The sequence below is a fragment of the Antechinus flavipes genome, chromosome 3 (genome assembly GCF_016432865.1).
Source record: "Antechinus flavipes isolate AdamAnt ecotype Samford, QLD, Australia chromosome 3, AdamAnt_v2, whole genome shotgun sequence".
In the NCBI taxonomy this organism is placed as follows: Eukaryota; Metazoa; Chordata; class Mammalia; order Dasyuromorphia; family Dasyuridae; genus Antechinus; species Antechinus flavipes.
Genome location: NC_067400.1, coordinates 52,341,653 through 52,367,600, shown reverse-complemented (window position 1 = coordinate 52,367,600; position 25,948 = coordinate 52,341,653). Strand labels below are relative to the sequence as shown.

The window sequence follows — 25,948 nt, the reverse complement described above, 5'->3', positions numbered from 1 at the left end:
AATTTTTGAACAAGTGATCAAACTGAAAATAAATTTGATTTCTCAAAGTTGAATAAAAATAATTAATTCATCTCAGATTTTCAGAGATGAATCATAGAAAGTTCTTTCTCAAGAATGTTTGTAGCAGACTGTAAATTTTTAACCCATGGAAGGAAAGAATCTCCTTCACTCATCTTTCCACAGAATTTAATAGCATATATTGCAACTCTTGTTTAAATAGCAAATCAGCCATGACCGTAGGCAATTAGTCATGGAGATTTAAATGATTTACTAGCATTGAAATAAATTTACACAATTGAACTTATGGATACAGTACAAAACTATAAACAAAAAGGTGAAGCAAACTTTATTTATTTATATTCAGGTAAAAACATTAACCTGATGAAGTAAATTATTGCAGATTTGAGAAATCAGCACATAAAACAATTGGACAGAGCATTGCTTACAGGTGCTTTATCTGTGTTCAAGACAAAGGCTGAACTGTTTGTTCCAAGCTAGCACTGGGAGAGTGGGGAGGGAAGGAAGGAAGGCAGGGTTAAGAGAAAGGAATGAAAGCAAAACTATGAAAAAAAAGCAAGAACTTAAGAACAAGGGGAAAAAAGTTTTCCTAGAACAGGGGATGAAAACTGCTAATTTACTTTTAAAACTTTACATCAATTCAAAATGCTCTGGCCATATAATAATAAATACTGGCCAGCCCAATCTGTTCAATTTTTCAACTACACACACACACACACAAAAAAAAAAAAATGATTTCTTCCTCACCTCCATTTTGGAGGCTTTTGTTGCCTGAAATAACTGTGTCAACAGTCCTAGTGTGTCATCTGGTAAAGGCTGTAGCGCCAATAGAGCCTATGACTACATTAAAACTAAGCTATACCAAAGAATCTACCTAGTTACAAAGGCTGAGTTATAGCGACAATATATTTTAATTCAGTAAAATTTAAATTATATCTTAATTTGAGAAAAACCATGGAACGGTTAAACGCCCATGCCAACGAAAATGTAACAATTGTTGTGAGTGTTGTACACAAAAAAGAACCATGTGAATTGCACATCAGACAATACACGGAGGAAGGGAGAAAAATCAGAGGCAAGTGAAGGTACAGAGAGCTAGTCTACTGAACTATATGTCAAATACATGTGAGTCTCAATTTCTGTACTTATGTACAAAAGTTGTCTTTGGAGGAAATAAAACTGCAGACTTAGCTAGATGGATACACACAGCCCAGTATTAAACTGCACAGCGACATTTATTGTTCCAGCCTGGAAAAACATCCCTTTTTAAATTTCACACAGCAAAGCAAGTTTAAAAACTTCACTCATCAAATAAATGATAATTTAAACAAGAACTTGCTAAAGAAACCTTGTCACAACAACTTTTTAGGGCCTGATCACTTTAAGTCCATGGGGCCATTAAGAAATATCAACCAAGTGTCTCTTTTATAATCTGCAAGCCGTTTTTCTACAAGAAGGAGTAACACGTTTCCTTGACTCAGGTGATACATTTAGAAAAGAAATCATGATTTTTTTCTCTTTTGCTGTAACAGGCAGACATTGCATTTTTCATTGTGATCAGGAAAGATGGAATGACTGCTGCCCCTCTCTGGCAGCTATCAACAGTTTTTCACGCATTATCTCAATACTTGAATAGTCTGGCAACTTGAGATAGTTCACACAAGTCATTACTGAGGGCAAGAAGTCATCTGGATTTTCCGTTGACTCAAAGGTCTTGCGGACAATTGTCAAAGGAGGATTCAAACTTCGGAAGCCTGATTGAGAGGAAAGGAAGAAAAGGCCAATGCATTCATCAATAAGGATATAAGATAGCTGGCAATCATTTTTTTTTTTAACTGAGTTTTTATAAGTAGTTTCCTGTTGTTTAAAAAAAAAAAAAAAAAAAGGCAAAATATACCAGGCCAATTTCTACCAAGAAGGACCATCAGAGAAGTCCAGCTACTTTATATAGTGGAAATTTCTTAACCAATAAAGGATGGGGTGGGAAGAGGAAAGGGAAGGAGTCAGCAAGGACTCGTAGAAACAATATACAATGTTGTATTTTTATCAAAACATGATGAAAATGCATAGCCTGGAAATGCCAAACTGTGTAGATTATCAGTCCTCCTTCTATAACTATCCAAAAACTGTGCAGATTATCAATCCTCCTTCTATAAATAAACAATTAAACCTCAATCTGATATGCTCACTCATTTTGTTTCTCATATATACACACTAACTTGATAAGTCAGCATGGAACATAAACCAAATTCAACGTTTTAAAAATACATTTACTGCTATCTTTTAAAATAGAAGATATAAAATTATCTATGACTATTTAAATGAGGACCAGTACTTACTTTCATCAATAACTGACATTTTAATTTTGCTAACATTTCTAATATCTGTAGGCTTTGGATTTTGAAAAGGAAAAAAAACCTATGGAATCATTCTCCAGCTAGACATATACCCACCTCCTACAGGCAATCTTGGGCTACCAGTCACAAACTGGAGAAATAATCTCTGCTGCTCATTATCAAAACCACTGAGAATTTCAAACAGGTACTTCACAGCTCGACTAAAACAAAACAAAGGAAAATAATTTCATTCTGGAATTGAGGCAGTAGCAATGACAAATGATGAGGAACAGTTAAGTCCAGAACATTGGATTATGAATCAGACGTTTTGAAATTTGAGTTCTAGCTTCTACCACTGAGTAGTCAATAGGACTTGTGAGGGAAAGGAGGGAAAATAAAGTTGGGGGAGGGTAAGACGGAGGGAGAGAGAAAGAGAGAGAGAGAAAGAAAGAGACAGGAACAGAGAAGATTAGTATTATATGGCAAAATCTTGGATCCAAAATATCCAAGATACCCACATAGTGACCTGTTTATTAATGACAAAATAAAATCAGATAGTGGCTTATTATTTACAGATTATTACAGTGGTTCTCAAAGTATGGTCCAGAGAATGCTAGGGGTCTCTGAAATCCTTTCAGAGGGTCTACAAATTAAAAATTAGTTTTTATTTCTAATATGGTAAATATCTACAAATATAATCCATATAGAAAATCTTTGGACAGATCTTCAATAAATGTTAATAATAGTATAAAGATACTGAGAACAAAAGTTTGAGACCCACCGTGATAGAAAAGATCTATTTACTTAAATTATATAACGTATCTACATCTATAGATGAATATAAATATAGGTAGAGAAAAACAAAGTATTCTATAAAAAATAAGCCACTAGCTAAATTTAAGTTATCATTAAACAAACTGGTCACTACACCTGGATAAGCTTAGATATGTTGGATATAAGATTTTTGTTGATGTCAATTACAAAACATAATACTCTTTCCCTCTATTATTTATCACTGGAAAATGACTAGGTAGCAATAAATTAAAAAAAACAAAACAAAACACAAAAACTCATAAATGTATTAAAAGGGATCCTTTAAAACAGCTTTTCGTGTTTCTATTATTTATCACTGGAAAATGACTAGGTAGCAATAAATTAAAAAAAACAAAACAAAACACAAAAACTCATAAATGCATTAAAAGGGATCCTTTAAAACAGCTTTTCGTGTTTAAGTCAGAAAACCTCTTATAATGGGACCTACCTGCCTCTACCTCAAATTCCAATAAGAAAATTCTCTAAAGCAACAGATCTCAGTAATTGTTACCTGTCATGTGTATAGCCATGATCAGGCCTGCAGCATTCCATCAGTGTCTTTGCATCCCAAGTGTCTGCTTTACTGCCACACAGAAGCTGATCCAGCTATATGTTCAAATACACAGAAGATATTATTCATGCAACAGCAAAAGGAGTCCTCCAAAATCAGGAGACGGGGCTTGATTAGAGAGAGAGAGACCGGGGAGCAAAAGGCAATCATGCTTGTGATAGGGTGTACTCCCAATTTTGAAAGTTTAGGGAGAGGAGAATATATATATGTGGTATTGCCTCAATAGAGTATTTACTCTACTTACAAAGATCACAACCTCTCTAGGTTATGGTTAAGCAAAATGTTCTTCCTTAATTGCTCTAACTCCTTCCTGCGTTCAAGACTAATAGAGTGGCCAGTCTTCTGATGAATCTCTGTGTATTTTTGCATGAGATAAAACACTTAAAACTCCCTCACCATGACCATGCTCAAAGACTCTGCTAGGATCTTCAAGAATTAACGGTCTCCTCTATTACACAACAGGACATAAAATTTGTACTTGAAGGAAGGACAGAATGAACATAAGGGATCAAATTGGCTCTAAGAGAATATTAAAATTAGTCTCTTCTTTCAAGAAAAAATACTTCATTATAAAATTAGGTACACTAAAAATGTTACTTATGCAACAATTTGATTCTTCCCATGCCTTATTACCACCAATGATTTTCCAAGGTTTTGTTATACTCTCTCAGCAATTAATCACCACTCCTCCCAACATGTCATTGTAACACCAACCTTGATGACCATGTATGACCATATATTTCATCTAATTAAAAGTAAGTCTATTTTTAAAAATCCAGTTTTAAAATGTCCTACACCTAAAGCCACTGAACCACATTTAACCTTCACTCCCAAAGTAGAGGGAAACAGGAGGAGAAGTATGATTCTCAGTTGGCAGATAGTTAGAAATATAAATTAATCTAAACAAAATAATGTGGATCCTCACTATGTACAGTGGTCTCACATGTACACTGCTCTAATCTGGTCCACTAATTCCTTCCCCATCTAAATTCAACAAACATTTATTGTGCAAGGTTCTGTAAGGAATATAAAGATTAGTAGCATGTGGCCTGGTCCTTACATTTACAAATCTAGGAAATCATGGTACTATAATTGCTAGAAATTATAATCAAGGAGGGAAGGGAGAAGGAAGAGGAGGACCTGACTGTGAGGTGGGGAAAGAAATAGGATATGGAATTTGAATTTGGCATGTGCCCATCAGGGGTTGTGGGCCCATTTAAGAAACTAGTATTATGCTCAAAAAATTACTTACTTCCTCAGGATAGAAGTACTGAAGATGGCTGAGTGGAAAGACTGATTCAAATCCATCTCTGAATGAATCAAACTGCCTGGCAACACCTTCATTTAGTGCCCAGAATATAACCAGCTTAAAAAAATTGAGACATTAAAAAAAAATTAAGATCCCATTAAAATTGAACTATTATCCTAACCGTTTCTATTCAATCAAAAGAGTAAAGTATCATCTGCATAGCATTTAGGGAAAGAAAAAAGAAAATTTATGCAATAATATTTTTAAGAATTCTTTTACATTAGAACCAAAAAACCTATTAGGTTTGAGAACAATTGGACAGAAAACACACTGTAGCATTAAGTAGTAACAGAAAGTTTTTATCAGAATATAAATTCATTTTGTGTATACTTAACTTTTGATATGCAAATGTACATATGCAGATGCAGAAGTACATTCTAGCAATACATACTTGTTTATATTAAAGAAGCAATCATATACAACGTAACTAAATGTAAAGTAATAGGAATTACATAATTTTAGATTCTGACTCCCTCTCCATTTTAAAGATGAAGAAACCAAGGGTAAGTTAGGATTATAACTTGACAACAAAAGTAGAGCAAAGTTGAAATGAACCTTAAAAGTCATCTATGATCCAATCTATACTTGGCTAACAACACCCACAACACTGTACCAGGAACATCATCATCATAACTTTAATTACTATTACTATATAGCACTATACTACTATATAGAACAATAGGTTCATATTTTACAAATACATAGCAATCCTGAGAAGCAGGAGCTACTAAGGCAAACAGGATTTAAGCAATTTGGCCAGGGTCACGTTACTAAGTGTTCAAGGCTGGGTTTGAACTCAGGTTCAAACAGGGTCCTGACTCCAGGCCCAAGATTCACTCTACATAATCTAGTCTTGTATAAAAGATCTCCAGTGAGAACCAATATGTTCTAAGGCAGATGATTCTAATACTGGAGAGCTATTTTTTCTTGTATCAATCTAAAATCTGCCTCTGCAACTTGTAATCACTAAAGCTTGATGCTTAATTTAGGACCAAACAGAATTAGACTAATTCCACCTGATGGAGACAGTCACCTGGTATACCCCTTGCCCCCAGCCACATTACATATTGTTATTTCCTTCAATAGTGTCCTATCTCTTTGTGGGATCTATTTACTTAAAATATATAAAGTATCTACATCTATAGATGGATATAAATATAGGTAGAGAAAAACAATTAAAGTATTCTGTAAATAATAAGCCAGTAGAGGTCCTTCACAACTCTTGGAAATCTTGGGCAAACCCCCATTATTCTGCAACCAAACACGTGAGATCTAATTCCTGATAGTCAATAATTCTCTAGGTCCCTGCTTCTCCACACAGCTAAGGCTCATGACTTTAGAAGGGTCTCACAGCTTTTCACACCTAGCAGGAAACATAGCAGCAGCTTTTGTTAAGCTATGCAGGGACATGAAGCACACCAATGGCCTTCAATTGGTTTTTCACCAATCAGAAAAAGATTAGTCAAAAATCAGTTGGCTCTTTTTGATCATATAAATATTACAAGAACATACAAAAACCTCTTTAAAAAAAACCAATAAAGAGAGGGAGAGAGAGATAATGAGAGAAAGACAGAGACAGAGAGAGTGGAAGCCTGGCTCTTGTTGAATAGGAAATAAATACAAGTAAAAAGTAGATTCTAAAACTTAGTATCATAAAATTCATCAGGGAAGCTACATCTTTTCACTAGATAAAACTGAAGTGATAGATAAAGTTTTAAGTCTACACTAATCATCGATGACACTATGCTGTGATTTGCTCTTGATGGATTACAAACTCTTATCAGTCAACATATGGTAGCCAAGAAAGCTACCAATTTCAGGTTGCACACTGTTCAGGAATAAATGATACCCTGGCCTGGGTATCACATTTTACCAAGTTGCTGAGCTGGAGAACACACAGAAGAGCAGTCAAGATGATGGAGGGTCTTAAGTTCATACCATATAGGTATAGGTTAAAAAGTTTACTTCTCTCTTCAAATTCCTTTAAATATTTTTATTAATGCCTTTTGTTTTCATATCACATTCATTTCTGAGTTCATCCTTCCCTCCCAACTCTCCTGGACCTCATAACAAAAACCAGTTCTCCTATACTTTCAAATTCTTTGTATTTGTAAATGAATATATGCCACAATCTGTTTAATCATTACTAAATTATCAGTACCAGCTTTGTTTCCAGGAACTAAGTATATTTAGCTTGGAGAAGAGAATATTTAAGAGGCAAAGTGATAACAAAGGACCAGTTATATGAAAGAGGGATTAGAGGTGTTCCCTATAGCACCAACAACCACTAGTCACTATAGGACAAGTTTCAGAGGCAAATCTAAGTTTAATGTCAGGAAAACTTCCTAACAGTAAGACTGGACTAGGCTGGACTGGGCTGGGCTCCCTAGAAAGCAATGGCTGCATTCTTTTTCATCAGTGGTCTTCAGGCAAAAGTTGGGAGGATCACTTGATCAGGATATCTCAATATAAATGAACTTTATCCAAAACCTGATTTTCACACAAGACATCCAGTATTAACTATGCATATAGAATACAATAAAAAATAGATTTAAATACAAGATACCTTTATAGCAAATATATAATAAGCCAAATAATACCATATCACAAGTCTGACTCTTTAAAACTGATACAGTTAGAACTATTCCATCCCTTTCTCCCCCCACCCCCAATAAAAGCCTTGACTTAAGGTACTCTTATAAATCATCCCTCCCCTTGAAAAATTCCTGTGTGTTACATACTCGTAGATACTCTTCTAAATTGTGGATGGTGACAGGTATATCCTTTCCCCCTTTCTTTAGTTCTATGTTGGGAAATCCTGGTAGTGTGAAATCCAATCCTAGATCTTCCACTGAGCAGCCATTCATATTCAAGGTTTCCAACGCATACTGTAGACTCTCTTTGGTCTGAAAATGTAAAGGGGGTAAAAACATAGCATAATTTATTAATTCATATTACAATTAGTTCAACTTAAATCAATAAAGCAAAAGATTAAATATAGTAGTAAAAGGAAATGTATGAAGTTTTTTCCAATAAGAAAAGGATGTTAATTATTCATTACACGTCTTGATTTGTTTTTGAAGTGTACATTAAAAATATACCTAAAAAATTCACTAACTGATTCATAATGTAAACCAAATTCATAAACTTCTAAATAATTCTAACAATTCTTGAAGACTATGTAAGGTTAACCAAAAAAAAAAAAAACACCTCATTAATTTTTATTGTTGTTGCTGAGTCATTTTAGTCACATTCAACTCCTCATGATTTCTTAGGATTTTCTTTTGACAAAGATACTAGAGTAGGATGCCAATTTCCATCTACAGCTCATTTTGAAGATGAGAAAACTGAAGCAAACAAGGCAAAGTGACACAGTTAAAGTCTGAAGACAGCTTTGAAAAATGAATCTTTCTGACTTCAGGCTTAGCACTATCAACTGTGCCACCTATACGACCTTAAAATATATTTTTTAATCTTTTTTATTACTTCTCAAAGAAATGAAGTTCCAAGAGACAATATAATGCTGTGTGACAGCACCGCATAGTACTAGAAGCTTTCATAAAGCTTTTCCTAGCCTTGGCTACCTTTAAATTTATATAATAATTATAAAGTTATTGAAGAGAAGAGCAGATAAAGTGTACAATAGATCAAACCATTCATTGAAACATTCTAGAAATATGATATGATACATATCATGATAAAGTTTCCAACTAAGCATTAAATGACATTATAATCGTTAAAATAGCACAAATTCATTTATAACAACAAAAGGTCATGGATATTAAGGAATTAACAACAACAACAAAGGAAGGCAACTTAGCAGTACCAGATTTCAAACTAAACTACAAAGTAGTAATTATCAAAACAATCTGGTACTGGTCAAGAAATATGTGGAATAGTGGAAGAGATTAAGTACACAGTAGTAAATGACAACAGTAATCTAGTGTTTGATAAACCCAAAAACTAAGCCTTTTGTTTAACAAAAATTGCTTGAAAAACTAAAAAGCACCTTGGCAGAAAATTATGTATAAATCAACATTTCACATTGTACATACTAAGATATGGTAAAAATGGGTAAATGATTTAGATGTGAGTAAATGAGGGGAGTATGAGAAAATTACCTGTTGGATCTATAGATCAGAGAAGGGTTTATGAACAAGCAAAAGCTAGAGGATCATAGAAGATGAGATAATTTTTATTCCAGTAAATAAAAAAAGGTTTTGCACAAACAATACAAATTATAGCCTGAATTGGAAAATAAGTATGAATCTGAGGGATGAAAAATTTTTATCAGTTTCTCTAATAAAGGCCTCATTTTTCAAATATTTAAGGATTTGAGTGAAACTGGTAAAATCATGCACCATAGATATCAGATTAACTAATATGACAGAAAAGGAAAAGGAAATATTCTGGAGAGGATGTAGAAAAATAGGGGCACTAAAGCACTGTTGGTAGAATTGTGAACTGGTCCAACCATTTTGAAAAGCAATTTGGAACGCTATCCAAAGGATCATAAAACTGTGCATATACCCTTGGCTCCAGTAATATCACTACCAGATCTGTATCTTAAAGAAATTAAAGAAAAGAAAAAACCTACATGTACAAAAATATACGTTCTTTTTGTGGTGACAAAGAATTAGAAACTAAATGGATGTCCATCAATTGCGAAATGGCTAAATAAGTTGAAGTGTATGACTATGAAGTAATATTATATGTTATGAGAAATGAGAAGCAGGATAGTTATGGGAAAACCTGAAATGAACCAATACAAAGTGAAGTGAGCAGAATCAGGAGAACAGCAACAGCAATAATATAAGGACAATCAAATGTGAAAGATTTGCAAGACAATTCCAAAGAACTCATGATGGAAATTTCTATCTACATCCTAAGATAAATGATGAACTCTTAGTAAAGACTGAAGCATACTCTTTTCATTTTATTTTTCTTGCTCCCCCCACCCTTTTCATAGCTAATATGGAAATATTCTCTAAAAAATATTGCTGGGAATGCTTGAAAAGAAACTACTAAAAGTAAAGCCAATGGTAATGAAATACTAAGTTCACTGACTATTCTTTTTTTTATTACAAAATCCTGATATACTTCACTATGAAACTCTTAAAAATTCTAATTCATTAATTTCATAATGGAGTGAAAATGCTGCGTTAGTAATAAATGGCTGTGATAAGTTACAGATCAATACAAAAATTATGAAAAGTAAAAAAAAATTTCACCTCATTTTATATGCTCACCTGTGATTTATCTTGTTCAAGTCTTTTCTTTTGTCTGACAATATCTTCTAGATGATATACTGATCTTGCTACAACTGGGTCAATATCAAATAAATCATGTGATGTAAGTGAAGTTTCTTGTCGAAGCATCCATTTATAAAAAGGCAAGCCAAGGGGAAGGTCCACCTAGAGGGGGAAAAAATAAGATACTCCCTGAAACTAAATTTCATTTGTAAATTATATTTTTATATAAGAAGCTTCAACAATTCATTAAAAATGACAAGAAATGCAATCACATAAGTTCATTGGTTTAGAACCCAAAGAGTTTTAAGTAAGATTTCCAGTATTTCCACAAGAGAAATAGATTGGTTTATTTAGTAAATTTTAAAACCACTGTTTGACCGAAGTACATATATGAAAATATATGAAAAACTCCAATAAAAATGTTAGACACCATTTCTGGTGAAGTGGAACAGTACTTTTGTGAAGTTTTATACCTGATAAGCAAGAGAAGCTTGGCCTTTAAGACCAGAAAATTTAATCTAAATCCTAAATCTGACACATTTTAGCTGCACAGGGATAAACTGAGAAATTAAGTGATTTGACCATGGTTGCACACCATGCCAATCCTCTCTCAATCCCCCCGCAAAGAAAAATCAGACAAGGTAAAAGAGCAAGATAAAATGTAATACCATACAAAAAACCTTAAATAAATACTTTCTAAACTGAAGCAAGTCTGGGGAAATTTGAGTCATTGTGAGAAGACTCCTTTTCTCCTACAATATTTATTCACTTACATTTCAATGTTGCTTAATTTTTTGTACTTGAGTACTATTCTCACATTAGTTTTTAATGAAACATCACATAACGTTTCATAAAACAAAAAAAGTTAATTATGATAAAAGCTTTTTTCTTTACTATTCAATTTCATAATTAATTGCTTTTTCCAATGGTAAAATATTCTAAAACTAAACACTTGGGAATAATAAAAATGCATCTATATCCCAAGGTTTCGTGAAGATAGATGACATATTGTAAAAATCCTTTGCAAACTAAAGCATCTTATAAATATTAGCTTATTTAGTTCATAACTAGGGATTCTAATTTGGGCCAAGGACAAGGATGTTTCCTATCTTAGGTTTCTCTTCTTAAAAGTTGTCAAATTTATTCAGGGCTAATTTAAATTGGATAAATTGTTTAGTTATTTTAAATTTCATGACAAATATTTTACAAGTGTTTGACAACATTTATGAACTAAATAAGCTAATATTTATAAGATGCTTTAGTTTGCAAAGGATTTTTACAATATGTCATCTATCTTCACGAAACCTTGGGATATAGATGCATTTTTATTATTCCCAATTTACACATTAGGAATCCATGGCAAAGAGAGATTCAGTGAGCTGCCCCAAGTTACAAAGTATATAAGTTATAGCTAGTGTTTGAACCAACACCTGAATTCATTTCTTCCTGGTCCAACACTCTATCCACTGTGCCACTTGGATGGTAAGAATGGATTTACCAGATATCTTGCAAATCTAGTCAGTAAAGGCTTTATAAAATTAAAAAGGATAGGAGTATGAGGAGAAATATATCCAATGGTGTATAGCCCTAAAATAAATATATAAGGAAAACCTTCAAAGAGGGAAAGAAGCTGAGATAACTAGAAATTCATAGAAGACAAAATCCAAGAAAGAAGCAAATATTAAAACTCATGCCATCAAGTGCATAAACAGTAGTTTCTAAAGTTTAGGCAATAAGCAAGAGGGAAGGTTTTAAAAGCAAGGCAGCCAATGGGATAATCATAAACATCAGTGAAAATTAGTCACATGGAACCTGTGACAAGACCAGAGCTCTGGATAATACACAGAAAGAAAACAGGATAAAAAGAGAAAGAGGCAGCAGCCATACTGTGAACATATACCGTGTGAAGCTGAAGAAGGAATAATGAAGAATGGGGAGTAGGACAAAGGAGGAAGAAATAAATGCAGTTTTGTACCATTGCTTAGAGAGGCATTTGGTAAATAGATCATGAACTTGGAAGGGGGATATGGTTTAATCATAGTGAGGGACGATTTCAAAGAACCAGACATCTGAAAGAATGTACTCTTTGCTCAAAGATCAACTAATGTACTTAAGTGAAAATGTCAACCTCGAACAGGTGAAAAAACCAACAAAGGAAAATCCTTTTCTGAATATGATTTTCATTAACAGAGAAAGTGACTGCTGGGGTAGAAATGATTAAAAATCCATCCTAGTGACCAAGCCATCCTAGAATTTGTGACAGAGTAGAGATAGGTTGGTTAAAGCAGATTTCACTGGGTTCAGAAAAAAGATATAGAACTCATGGACTAAAATATTTCAGGGGGAAAAAAAAAATCAGAACAGAATGAAATATGCTCAAAAATGAAATTCTAAAGGCACAAGAGAAAATAGGAGGAAAAAGATTTTGTCTGAAGAGATCACTATGGAAGCACAGGAAATAGCCAATATTTTATTATTTTTCTTTCCCTCCTTTTTTTGTAGGAGAGACAATAGGGATTAAGTGACTTGCACACTTAAAAAACTAGGAAGTGCCCGAGATTGGATTTAAACTCGGGTCCTCTGACCCCAGGGCCAGCGCTCTATCCACAGCATAACTTACATTTTCTCTGTGCCAACTTTTTTTTTAGATAAGGTAATGAAAGATGAGTCTAAGGCATGATATGGTTGTTTAAAGTGTTGAGAATGCTGAAGTCCAGTTTGTATTGGTACCATGGGGAGAAAAGAGACATCCTTAAAAAATGGTTAGGATGAACAGGAAGATGACTTGGAAATGACAGTATCTGTCTGATGTCTAATGTGGCCTGTTTGCCTCCCACCTTCTCCAAAAGAACACTCTTAGTTGTACGTGACTGGATCCAGAGAGAACCAGCAGATTTCAATGTTTTCCCAGAAAACAGCAGAGGTACAGCAAAACAAGAGAAGGGCTTATGTTTTCTTGATCTTTTTTTTTTTTTTTTTTAAAGGGAAGTGATCAGAAGAAATAAGCTAGAGGCCTGAGAGCTTGACTTCAAGAAGACTCTGCATGGCTTGATCATGAATAAGTCCTATTGGACAGGAAAGATGTAAATTATTTAAGAATATAATGAGAATGAGAACTGACAGACTCAAAGTAGTTGTTAATGATTTAGTGTCAATGTGGCAAGCAGTATCCAGTAAAACACTTCAGAGATCTGAGCTTGGCCATGTTCCAACATTTCAATCAATCATTTGGATAAAATCACAGACAGAATGCTCATGAAATCTGCAAATGGCACAAAAGTGAAATGGATGGCTAACATATGGTATGACAGTCAGGATCTAAAAGGATCTTGATGGGCTACACCATCGAACAATACGTAATAAGATTATATTAAAATAATGATAAATTTACAAGTTTTACACTAAGATATAAAATACTGATTTTACAAGTAGAACAGGGATAGACAATAATTGTTCCAAAAGGAATCAGGAGTTTTCGACAGACTAGATACTTTAATTAACAACAAATAGGGCAATTAAAATAAATATAATCTTAGCAAGTATATTTTAGCAACAGCAGAGCTTTTAAAAATAACAATCCTACTACATTTCACTCTTCATCTTATGTAATTGTGCTATGTTCTGGTTACTACAGTACCTACAGTATAAGAAGGCCACCATTAAGGTGGAGGCTATCTCAAAGACTGTCAAAGGACAGTAATGAAGGGCTTGGCGGACAAGACTTATCAGCCGAAGGAATTAAGATTATTTAGAGTAAAGAAAAGAAGATTCAGAGGGAACACAATAGTTAAGTACTTAAAAGGCTGTTGAAGAGAACAGACTTGTCTAGTATGGTCCCAGAGGGCTCAACCAAAAGTACCAGGACATTGTAAGCTTGATGCCAGGGAAAAAAGTTCCTAATATTTTCCACTCTCCAAAAGTGGAATGGCTATCTCAGTAGGCAATGGATTTATCCTTCTTGGAAATCTTCAAGAAGAAGCTATATGACTACTACTTCCCAAGTACAGGGCATTTCTATATTTCATGGTTGTACTAAATGGTCCCTGAGGGCTCTTCCAATGTTCACCGTTCCATATTTACATGAAAACATGTATTTTAAGAAATATTATTATAATCTTCAACTTACCAATCTGAAATCCATGATAGCCTTGGCCATTAATTTTCCTAAAAAGCGAAACTTCATCTTAACCTTAGCAATATGCGCTGGTTTGGCTGTTCTGCCAAAGGGAAGTGCAAACAGGCCTTGGAGGTTTTGAATATACTTGGTCCCTTCTTGGCTTCCTGTAACGATAAGTAATTACTGATAATTTGTTATATTCTTGAAAAACTAAGAGTCCCAAGCAAACAAAATGAATTCTGTGTTTGTTTTATTTGATTCCCTTAAATAAAGCATATAAAACACAGAAACAAATCAATCTTTTAGTCCAAGCCCTATTACTTAGGGTAAGGAAGTACATAATGCTCTAGAGAAGCCAGAATTAATAAATTTTTAAGCTGTTTGAGCTGTTCTCTAAGAAAAATTTCAAGTTCGCCCCAAATCACCTTTTGGATTAGTAAGAGTTACTTCTTCGCCTCTCCAGAGGCCTAAGTCAGCTCTCTGTAGTTCCTGAGATACAAGTGCATAAAATTCCAGTGTAGGCCCAAGACCTGTACCAACCTAGAGAAGAGGAGAAAAGAAAACTGTTTTAGAATTTAGGCAGACTCCATCTTCCATTATATTCAACAAAGGTATGGTCAAAGGAGCCATACAACAGGAAGTATAGTGCCATTTTCTATTGACTTTCATGTAATAATTCCTTCATTTCTGAAAGAGGAAGAAACTGAAGACATTCGGATTGTGACATACCAGGAGAGAAGAAAGGTCTCTAACCAGACAATGTGGTGTTCATTGTGTGGCCACGGTAGCCCAAGTCACTTCCGTCCCCTGGGTCTCACATTTCCCTGTCTTTAAAATTAAGGAATGGATCCAGGGAGCTCCAAGGTTTTGCCCAGTGCTAACATCCTGGGCCTCTTGCCCACACATGATCCAGCTGGTCATCCCCATCTGTTCCAGGGGCGGTGTACTGATGCTGTCATGTCACTGCTTTAATTCAAACCCTGGACGGAGGCATGGCTGCCTGCAAAAACTGGCTCAAGATGCAAAATTCTGTTTGTTTCCCATCAAAAGACATTTACAAGCAGGAAGGAATTTTAGAAGTCATCCTATAAAAATCTTTTGCTTTGAAAATGAGTGAGTTGAGGTCCAAGGGCCTTAGATTTAGTGCTAGAAAAGACATCATTCATCTATACCCTTCATTGGCAGATGAAATTGAGGCTTGTGCTTATTAAGTAACCTGTCTTATATCTAGGGCCACTCTCCTCATTCAGTTACTTCATGGAACAAGATGAACACCAGAATGAATTTAAGTTTCCAAGTTTCTCTCAACTTTCTTTGGTTTTTATAAGACAATCTTGTTTAAAACTTGACCAGCTGCACTTTCCTCTAAGAAAAAAAGAAAAAAAACTAGTATCTGCTGCCCACCAGAGTTAAGAATATAAATGAACTGTGCTTTTGTCCTCAGTGGTAGGAGAGGGAGGAGGTGATAAAATCTCCCACAAGATTAAATCCACTGAAAACAGGGACATTAATACATTGTTGGTGGAATTGTAAATACATCCAACAATTCTGGAGAGCAATTTGGAACAATGTTCAAAAAGTTATCAAATTGTGCATGCCCTTTGATCCAGCAGTGTTACTACTGGGCTTATATCCCAAAGAGATCATAAAGAAGGGAAAGGGGGCTTGTGTGCAAGAATGTTTGTGGCAGCCCTCTTTATAGTAGCCAGAAATTAGAAACTGAAGAGATGCCTATCAATGGGGGATTGGCTGAATAAATACAATAAATTGTATATGAATATTATGGAATATTATTGTTCGGTAAGAAATGACCAACAGGATGATTTCAGAAAGGCCTGGAGAGACTTACATAAATTGATACCGAGTGAAATGAGTAGAGCCAGGAAATCATTATATACTTCAACAACAACACTATATGATGATCAATTCTGATGGACCTGGCCATCTTCAGCAATGAGATGAATCAAATCAGTTCCAATGGCGCAGTAATGAACTGAACTAGCTATACCCAATGAAAGAACTCTGGGAGATGACTAAGAACCATTATATTGAATTCCCAATCCCTATATTTTTGCCTGCCAGCATTTCTGATTTCCTTCACCGGCTAATTGTACAATATTTCAGAGTATGATTCTTTTTGTACAGCAAAATAACAGCTTGGTCATGTATACTTATTTTGTATTTAATTTATGCTTCAATATATTTAACATATATTGGTCTCATCCTGCCATCTAGGAGAGGGGGTGAGAGGAAGGAGGGGAAAAATTGGAACAAAAAGTTTGGCAATTGTCAATGCTGGCAAATTACCCATGCATATTACTTGTAAATAAAAAGCTATTTAAAAAAAAAATCAATTTAAAGTGATAAAACCTGCTAAACAAATAAGTAAATAAATTAATAAATAGAATGAAAATAATCAAGATAACCCTAAGATACACCACCTATTTCTTCCCCAACCTATCGACCTATCAGACTGCAAAATTGGAAATAAAAATAAATAAATAAATAAATAAATAAAAGGGAAAATGAGCAAAGCTGAAGGGGCTATGAGAAGAAGTTGTTCACTGTACTTTTTTGGAGGATCTGTGAACTGACCCAGCCATTCTGAAGAGTAATCCAAAACTATTAAATTATGCATACCCTCTGATCCAGCAACATCACTACTGGGTCTATACATTAGAGAAAGAGGAAAGGGGTCCGTTTGTCCAAAAATATTTCATAGAAGTCCTTTTTGTGGTAGCAAAAAAAAAAAAAAAAATGGAGGGATATTCATCAATTTGAGAATGGCTAAGCATGAGTAGTATGTGATTGTGACGAAATATAAGGATTGTTCTTACTTTTTTATTTGTATTCCCAATTCTTGGCACATAAATCCTTAATAAATGGGTTTTTTTCCTCACAAAAAGAAGTTCATAAAATTTCCTCCCCTTTAAAGAGTGGGAAAAGTTTCATGAATTTGCTCAAAAGAAGTTTTATCAAGTAGGTGGTTCTCAAATAACAGAAAAGATACTTACTTCATTCTCATACTGAATTTCCAACATTGCCCTTGAGCTGCCAAGATCCTGCATCACAGACTCTGCTTGTTTCAAAAGCTCTTCTCTATTCACAGTTCGCTGGGAAGAATAATTAGAAAAAAATGAGATCTTCAATTAGGTAATAATTCAAAAGTAAAGCTTCAGCTGTCTTCAAATACAACAAATATTGTTTTGATTACGATTAAAAAATGGCCGATGGCAAAAATTTTAATTTTCAATTCTTTTTAGAATTGTTTGCTTATATCCTGTGACCATTTTTCCATGGGAAAACAGCTTTTAGTTTTATATATTTTTTCTAAGAGTTTCCTATATATTTTGGATACCAAACTATTACCTGAGAAATGTGATATAAACACTTTATCCCTCAGGCAACCACTTTTTTATCCTGGATGCACTGCTGTTGCTTGTACAAATTATTTAAATGTCATGTAATAAGAATTATTGATTTCACATACTAATGGAGAAGACAACATATAGAAAAGATAGGAATATATCTTTTTTAAAGTCACTTTTACTGGCAAAACCTTATTTCCCTTTATGATGCTGAACCATTTGACAGTATTAAGGACTTGGAAAGCCACAGACACATTCTTTAAAATACAGCAGCTGAGGAGGGCTGCAGCAGCAATTGACATACCACACTGTTATACGGGTTTGGCTATGAGAGCCAGGGTGGAAGTTGCTGCTATTACCTCTCCTCTCCCCCCCCAAGAATTCTTGGGCTTCAAGGCCTTGCCTTGGCTGGCTGTCAGGGTCGGAACAAAGGTGGTCACCAAAGTGGTTATCAGTGATTTGCCTGAAACATGATGCCTCCATTTCTCCTTAGGTGCCTTACTATTTCAGCAATGCTGTCTTGTTTTTCCCATTGGAATCAATAAGCAGGAATAAAAATGGCATGATTTCAGTTGATTGAGATCTACTTGTTATTAACCATTTCGTCATTTTATATCCCATTCCTTTTTTAAAATCATGCAACATTTCTTCCTTCTTGATATTCATGAGGGCTACTGAGCATCAAATGAATGAGCTACAACTGGGGATTAAAACTTGAGGTATGGCTTTCTGGAAGTGGACATGACTGAAAAATTCAGCCATGGTCAAAAGCAGAGAGGTAGAACCAGAATGATAAAAATTAAATTTAAATTGAGCACAAACAGAAGTGCTAGAAAGGTTAAATGATGAAATAAAGCAAGAAAGGCAAAATCAATTAGTATTAAGGACTTACAAATCTGCAAAGAATTTGGTTGAATTTTTTTTTGTTTTAAACTCACTAAAGTGAACAGTAGCCCTGGCCCTGGAGATAGAGGACCTGGATTCAAATTGTGCTTTTGGTATTTACCACCTTGGCAAAGTCATCCACATCACTTAAGCTGTCATAGGCCCAGTTCCAGGGATTAGACTAAATTACCTCTGGAGTCATGGACAATGAGGGTGTGAGAGATGATAGGAAGTTGTCCAAGAAATTCTGAGTCAACCAGTCAAAGAGTTATTTATTAGGTGCCCTTCCTGTATGCTAGGCCACTTAATTTGTATATTACAAATCATGACATAATACCTGCTTGCAAGTAATTTCTAATCCATTAACAACTAAAAGTAAACATGCATAGCATGTTTGCATAACCAGGGAGTGAATAAATACTAACACATCCACAAGTTTAACTAAAAGTGTGGAAAGGAAATTAACTAGCTTTCATATAGTAGGCAGTGCTTGTGGCTTATTTTAAGGGAAAAGAGCTAGCTGAGGGAGTACAAAGAAGGGATGAGATGTGAAAAATATATGTAAAGAATTAGGTAGGTGTGTATATATATGTATATATATCTGTGTGTGTGTGTGTGTGTGTGTAATACATATTATATATGTGTGTGTGTGTGTATAATACATAGTGTGTGTGTATCAAAGCTTGAATTTTTTCCAGGAAGTCCAATCAGGAAGAGATGTTAATAACCAACCTCAGTAGGAAAAGAAAAGATTAACATATGGACTGTTATTCTTGATGGAGATGAATTTAAAAAGCAATGTGAAATGGGGAAATAATGGGATATAACACTAGAAATAGCATAATTTTAATGGATGAAAAAAAGATCAAAACCAGTTATTGAAAGAAAAGATGGCAATATCACAACTGGTGATAAACACGATCGTTATTCATCTGTGGCTATGTTGTGCTCTCTCTAAAAACTCATTTAATTCCCATTTCCCCAACCTCTCCTCTACCCCCAAAAAAGTATGTAAGCTACTTGAGAACAGGACAATTAAAAAAAAAAAAAAAAAAAACAATCCTACCACCAATCACAGCACTGAGAACAAAGATGGTACTTAATAAAGGAGGAAATCAATGGAGTCATTTCACACAACTGGACATATTATTTCCATTTTACTTGCAAATACTAAGTTTGAAAGAAAAAAAAAAAAAAGACTTCTAGAAAAACAACTTTCTAAAAAGCTTACCTTTTTCCTATCAAGTCGAGGGGCAACTCTGCTATCCTGAGAGTCTGACTGATTAATTTCAGGGTTGGTGTCAAGTAACCTCTGCATGGCCCGGTCTCGATCGAATGCAGTAACATAAAAAAGCATTTGCCGAGTGTCAAATGGAAAGAAAAATGGGCTGGAAAGATGCAAAATAAAATTACTTTATAAAATCAAATGCTTATTAAAAAACATGAAGTCTAAATCAGCACCTAATCTCTGAGTTAAGATGAAAAAACCCTATTATACAAGATACAAGAATGAGGCAAAGCCATGGGGTTCAGGGTCAGGGGCAGTTCTTTGTTGTGGAACCAATCACAGTACTATCATATAATCAAAGGAGACCTGTCTATTACAAAATATCTAATCTGAAATGAACTTTTAAGATGTCAAAAAGCAAGCAATAGTTTAGTTGGGTTGGACTTTTATTTTGCTCCTCTTAAAACTGCTTTTGTACTGGTGTCTGTGTTTTTAAAGGAACCTTTAATAATTTAAAAATGTGAATAATATGATTATCTTTTAGGTTACGCATGCTGAATGAATGCTATCAAACCAAGAAACTATGTACACCATTCTTTAAACATGTATAAGACACAATGAGCAGTTTTTTAAGCTTTATGCATACATTTATTATCTAGAACTTATAAAATTGCTACTATGTATCATGCTGTGCATTTTACAAACATCTCATTTGATCCTCACACAAAAACCCTGAGAGGCAGAGGCAATTTTTAACTAATTTGGAGTTGAAGAAGTAGAGACAAATCAAGTTTAGCTGACCCACCTTTGGTCACACAACAGCTGATAAGCACCTGAAGCTGGACTGACAGCTACCCTCCTTCCTCTAGATAGACTGACATGACAGATGGACAGGAGACAGATGATGGTGCTACTAATAAAGCTAAGAGCCATCAGCTTTTAGAACCAGGAAGACCTAAGCTCAAATACAGCCTCACGTACTCACCTGATGCGTGGCTCTAAGCAAGTTACCTAATCCTGCCTGCATCAGTTTCCTCACCTCTAAAATGAGCTGGAGAAAAAAATGGCAAACCAACCAAAAAAATCCAAATGGTATCACCAAGAGTTAGATATGACCAAAACAACTGAACAATTTATGTGCATGTGGTTTATGTGTAAATTGATAAATTCATTATTAAATTCAGTGTCAGCATGAGTCTGTGTTCAGCATTGTTATTATCTATTTAAGTAATTTAATCTTAAAAATCTTGATGACAGACTATATCAACATTTTAACTTATAGTTTTGCCTATTATATGCACTCTTTGTTTGAAACGCAATCTGTCCATCTTATGGCTTATCCACAGCTGGAAATCAAGATAAACTGCTAATTTCTTTACCAGCAGAAATTTACTGAATAATTTGTATGGTTACACCTCCTAATTTTAGGACGCAGATGGCAACATAATTTCTCAGGATTATACTACTGAACAATAAAATATTCCGCTCAAGGGGAAAAAACCCGTTTTGGTTTCATGTCTGTCATATATACACACATAAACAGTTGCTCAGTTATCTACTATGTGACCAAAATGGTTTCTTACTAGTTTTGAGCCAATCATTAAATGTTCTTATTAAGATCTGATGTATAATCACCAACAAAATCCAACAGCAAGAGATACAAAGAGAAATTCCATTGAAAATAACTGTCGACAGCATAAAATATTTGGGAATCTATCTACCAAAAGAAAGTCAAGAATTATATGAGCAAAATTACAAAAAACTTTCCACACAAATAAAGTCAGACTTAAATAATTGGAAAAATATTAAGTGCTCTTGGATAGGCCGAGCGAATATAATACAGATGACAATACTCCCTAATCTAATCTATTTATTTAGTGCTATACCAATCAGAATTCCAAGAAAATTAATTTAATGATCTAGAAAAAAATAACATCAAAATTCATATGGAACAATAAAGGGTCGAGAATCTCAAGGGAATTAATGGGAAAAAAAAATCAAATATAAGTGGCCTAGCTGTACCTGATCTAAAACTATATTATAAAGCAGCAATCACCAAAACCATTTGGTATTGGCTAAGAAATAGATTAGTTGATCAGTGGAATTGGTTAGGTTCACAAGACAGAATACTCAATTATAGCAACCTAGTATTTGACAAACCCAAAGATCCTAACTTTTGGGTAAGAATTCATTATTTGACAAAAACTGCTGGGAAAACTGGAAATTAGTATGGCAGAAATTAGGCATGGACCCACACTTAACACCGTATGCCAAGATAAGATCAAAATGGGTCCATGATTTAGGCATCAAGAACGAGATTATAAATAAATCAGAGGAACATAGGATAGTTTATCTCTCAGACTTGTGGAGGAGGAAGAAACTTGTGACCAAAGATGAACTAGAGACCACTACAGAATACAAAATAGAAAATAGAAAATATCAAATTAAAAAGCCTTTGTACAAAACAAAATTAATGCAAACAAGATTAGAAGGGAAGCAATAAACTGGGAAAACATCTTCAAAGTTAAAGGTTCTGATAAAGGCCTCATTTCCAAAATATATACAGAACTGATTCTAATTTATAAAAAAACCAAGCCATTCTCCAATTGATAAATGGTCAAAGGATATGAATAATTTTCAGATGATAAAATTGAAACTATTTCCACTCATATGAAAGAATGTTCCAAATCTCTATTGATCAGAGAAATGCAAATTAAGATAACTCTGAGATACCACTACACACCTGTCAGATTAGCTAAGATGACAGGAAAAAATAATGATGAATGTTGGCAGGGGACGCAGGAAAACTGGGACACTGATGCATTGTTGGTGGAGTTGTGAACGAATCCAACCATTCTGGAGAGCAATCTGGAATTATGCCCAAAAGTTATCAAACTGTGCATACCCTTTGATCCAGCAGTGTTACTACTGGGCTTATATCCCAAAGAAATACTAAAGAAGGGAAAGGGACCTATATGTGCCAAAATGGTTGTGGCAGCCCTGTTTGTAGTGGCTAGAAACTGGAAAATGAATGGATGCCCATCAATTGGAGAATGGTTGAGTAAATTGTGGTATGTGAATGTTATGGAATATTATTGTTCTGTAAGGAATGACCAGCAGGATGAATACAGAGAGGCTTGGAGAGACTTACAGGAACTGATGCTAAGTGAAATGAGCAGAATCAGGAGATCATTTTATACTTCAACAACGATACTGTATGAGGATGTATTCTTATGGAAGTGGATTTCTTTGACAAAGAGACCTAACTCAGTTTCAATTGATCAACGATGGACAGAAGCAGCTACACCCAAAGAAAGAACACTGGGAAATGAATGCAAACTATCTGCATCTTTGTTTTTCTTCTCAGGTTATTTTTACCTTCTGAATCCAATTCTCCCTGTGCAACAAGAGAACTGTTTGGTTCCGTATATATATATTGTATCTAAGATATACTGCAACATATTTAACATATATAGGGACTGCTTGCCATCTAGAGGAAGGGGTGGAGGGAGAGAGGGGAAAAATTGGAACAGAAATGAGTGCAAGGGGTAATGTTGTTAAAAAATTACCTTGGCATGGGTTCTGTCATTAAAAAGTTGTTATAATAATTTAAAAAAAAAATCTGATATATAAACATGATTGCTGTTTAAAATTTTGCATTAAAAGAAACCAAAACAGGAGAAAGAAAACTAAAGTATAATCAAGTCATCAAAAGTATTGGTTCTTACCTCAAACAGATTGTAACCATTGTTTGTTTGCTTATTATCTTACCAACAAGACAGTGAGCTCCTTGAAGGCAATATTTTTTGACTTTTTTTATATGCCCAATATTTAGCACATATAGCATGTATTCAATAAATGTTCTTTTTGGGATTTAAAAATATAGTTGAGGAAATTTTGCTCATTTTGCTCTAAACACTTCTATGTTTTCCTATCTTAAAGTTACATGAGTACAATAATCATATCCAATATTAAAAATCAATTGAAAACAAGAATGAGTTTCTTATATAATTATAAGACTACAGGCCTTAATTTTATTCTCTCTCTCTCTCTCTCAATCGAAGAAAGACAGCATACCAGGTTTTTCCAAGCTCTGTGAGCCATGTTGGGATGTTTCCTGTCATGATTACCAAAGGATCCTGAAGCTGCCTGTTTGCTTTTGCTGTCAGTTTACTGTTGTTAAATTCGCCAGTTGGAATAATTTCCTTGCACATTGCATTCTGTAAAAAATTTTAAGGGAGTATTATTTACCAACAAGAACATTTTCTGAGATGTGTCTCCCCCTCTTTTATAACTAGGAATCATCTCTTCATTTAGATTCTACACAAATCCAGCTCATTAGTATATTTCAATAAATATACTTGCTCAGTTCTGAGCAAGAACACTTAAACAGAGCTGGAAAAGCTTTATAAAGGACATAGGCCACAAGAAAAAGAGGAATCACATGATTAAGGCAATGCTCCATGAGATCAGTATCATTTTATTCTAGAGAGCCAATTTCTTTTCTACCCAAATGAGTTCATATTACTACATCACAAAGACATAATGAGACAAAAGAAATTAATATGATACATAATCTCAGAAAACTAAAGATTACTTACATCATATAAATAATACCAATAACGACTGATGGCATGTAAAACTCTTAAAAGGAGGATCACATCTAATGAAGGGTCTTCAAAGGTTATATTTTCAGGTGGGGAAGATATGAGGTAAACTTCTAAAGGATTTGATACTGATGGGCATACTCCATCTAAAGGAAGAAAAATCAGAGTAAAAATTGACTATTACAGCAATAGCGCAAATGTAAGTTTACTCAATAGCTAATATGAATCTGAAAGAATTTTTCTAGTTGTTTCTTAATTATGCATGGTAAGACTCTGCACATAGATTCAGCAAGTGTCATCTGTTTTAATCATCGCCAGTGAGTCGATGAATACTATGTGTTAAGGAGAATCGAGAGGTTAACTCTATCTATAAGCAAAAACACCCACACCAACACGCAATTTTTCAAATTACTAAGTTAAGAACTTGGATAATTAAAGATGAAAAAGACCATGGATTTTGTGAAATCCACATATGATGGCCAAAACTAAGGAAGTACTTTCAACTTAACTTCAACTTGCTTCTAAAGAAGGAATCTGTTCCTCTCCTGGCATCTCTTGACAAGCAAAAGGCATTAGAAAACAAAAGAAATGCACTGAAAGGCACAAATAAACCTTGCAGCTAACTAAACATCTAGTCAGAGTAAGCCATGTTAGGAGGGATAATTAGCTAAAAACAAAACCTACATGAAGCATATATAATGAATAGCTAAAAATTATCTTAATTGAGACAACTTCAAATGATAGTTGAAGTTATATTCCTGAGGGACTCATCAACCTGATACTTGTGAACTACATTAGCAGAACTGTTTAAAAACCTAATTCTTTTCATTTGTGAGTCTCATGTTTAAGTTCGAGATAGAGAACTGACAGTAACAGACTGCAACAAATTAAAACATTTTATTTAACTTATATAAGCACTTTCATAAACCAGATTTCAGATGGGCCTATTGTGCTTAATCAACTATGAATGACAAAGCAATCTCAAACCATGCCAAAAAAAAAAAAAAAAAAAAAAAACTAAGAAAGAAAACAAATAGAGCTTCAAGTATGACTATTCCCAAGATAAGTAGAGAAAGCAGATGATGAAAGGAAACCAGAAATATAAGAAGGCAGAAAAATCTGGGAAGATTTTCCATAACCAAGGCAAAATTGTTGCCAAATCAGGTTTTAAAGTATATATCGTGACTAAATAATGCAGGGGAGAGGACAAAAATGAAAGCTGTGTAATTCTAATGATCAAGCTTAGTCACAAAAAGGAGAGGAGAAAATGCACTTTTCTCCCCTTTGCAAAGGTTGGGGCTACTGGCAAAAAAACTTTTGGGGAAGTGAGGAAAATAATATATTTGGAAGTCAAGCAGAAGCAGCTATACCCAAAGAAAGAACACTGGGAAATGAATATAAATTGCTTGCATTTTTGTTTTTCTTCCCGGGTTATTTCTACCTT

The 25,948-nt window shown here is 34.3% G+C and overlaps 1 protein-coding gene across 9 annotated transcripts in view; it reads right to left on the bottom strand.

Moving 5' to 3' along the window:
• Positions 1–335: 335 nt before the first annotated feature.
• Positions 336–25,948, bottom strand: part of TRIP12 (thyroid hormone receptor interactor 12) — a 170,774-nt gene continuing 145,161 nt past the window's right edge. For all 9 annotated transcript variants that reach the window (XM_051983370.1, XM_051983369.1, XM_051983372.1 and 6 more), the window contains 12 exons: positions 24,499–24,650; positions 23,975–24,117; positions 19,901–20,057; positions 17,431–17,529; positions 14,842–14,956; positions 14,426–14,580; positions 10,297–10,461; positions 7,789–7,953; positions 4,991–5,104; positions 3,679–3,773; positions 2,472–2,575; positions 336–1,772 (listed from right to left, as the gene is read on the bottom strand). In XM_051983370.1, coding sequence (XP_051839330.1) covers positions 1,576–1,772; positions 2,472–2,575; positions 3,679–3,773; positions 4,991–5,104; positions 7,789–7,953; positions 10,297–10,461; positions 14,426–14,580; positions 14,842–14,956; positions 17,431–17,529; positions 19,901–20,057; positions 23,975–24,117; positions 24,499–24,650 — 1,661 coding nt within the window. In that variant the 3' untranslated portion in view covers positions 336–1,575. The remainder of the gene's footprint in view (positions 1,773–2,471; positions 2,576–3,678; positions 3,774–4,990; positions 5,105–7,788; positions 7,954–10,296; positions 10,462–14,425; positions 14,581–14,841; positions 14,957–17,430; positions 17,530–19,900; positions 20,058–23,974; positions 24,118–24,498; positions 24,651–25,948) is intronic.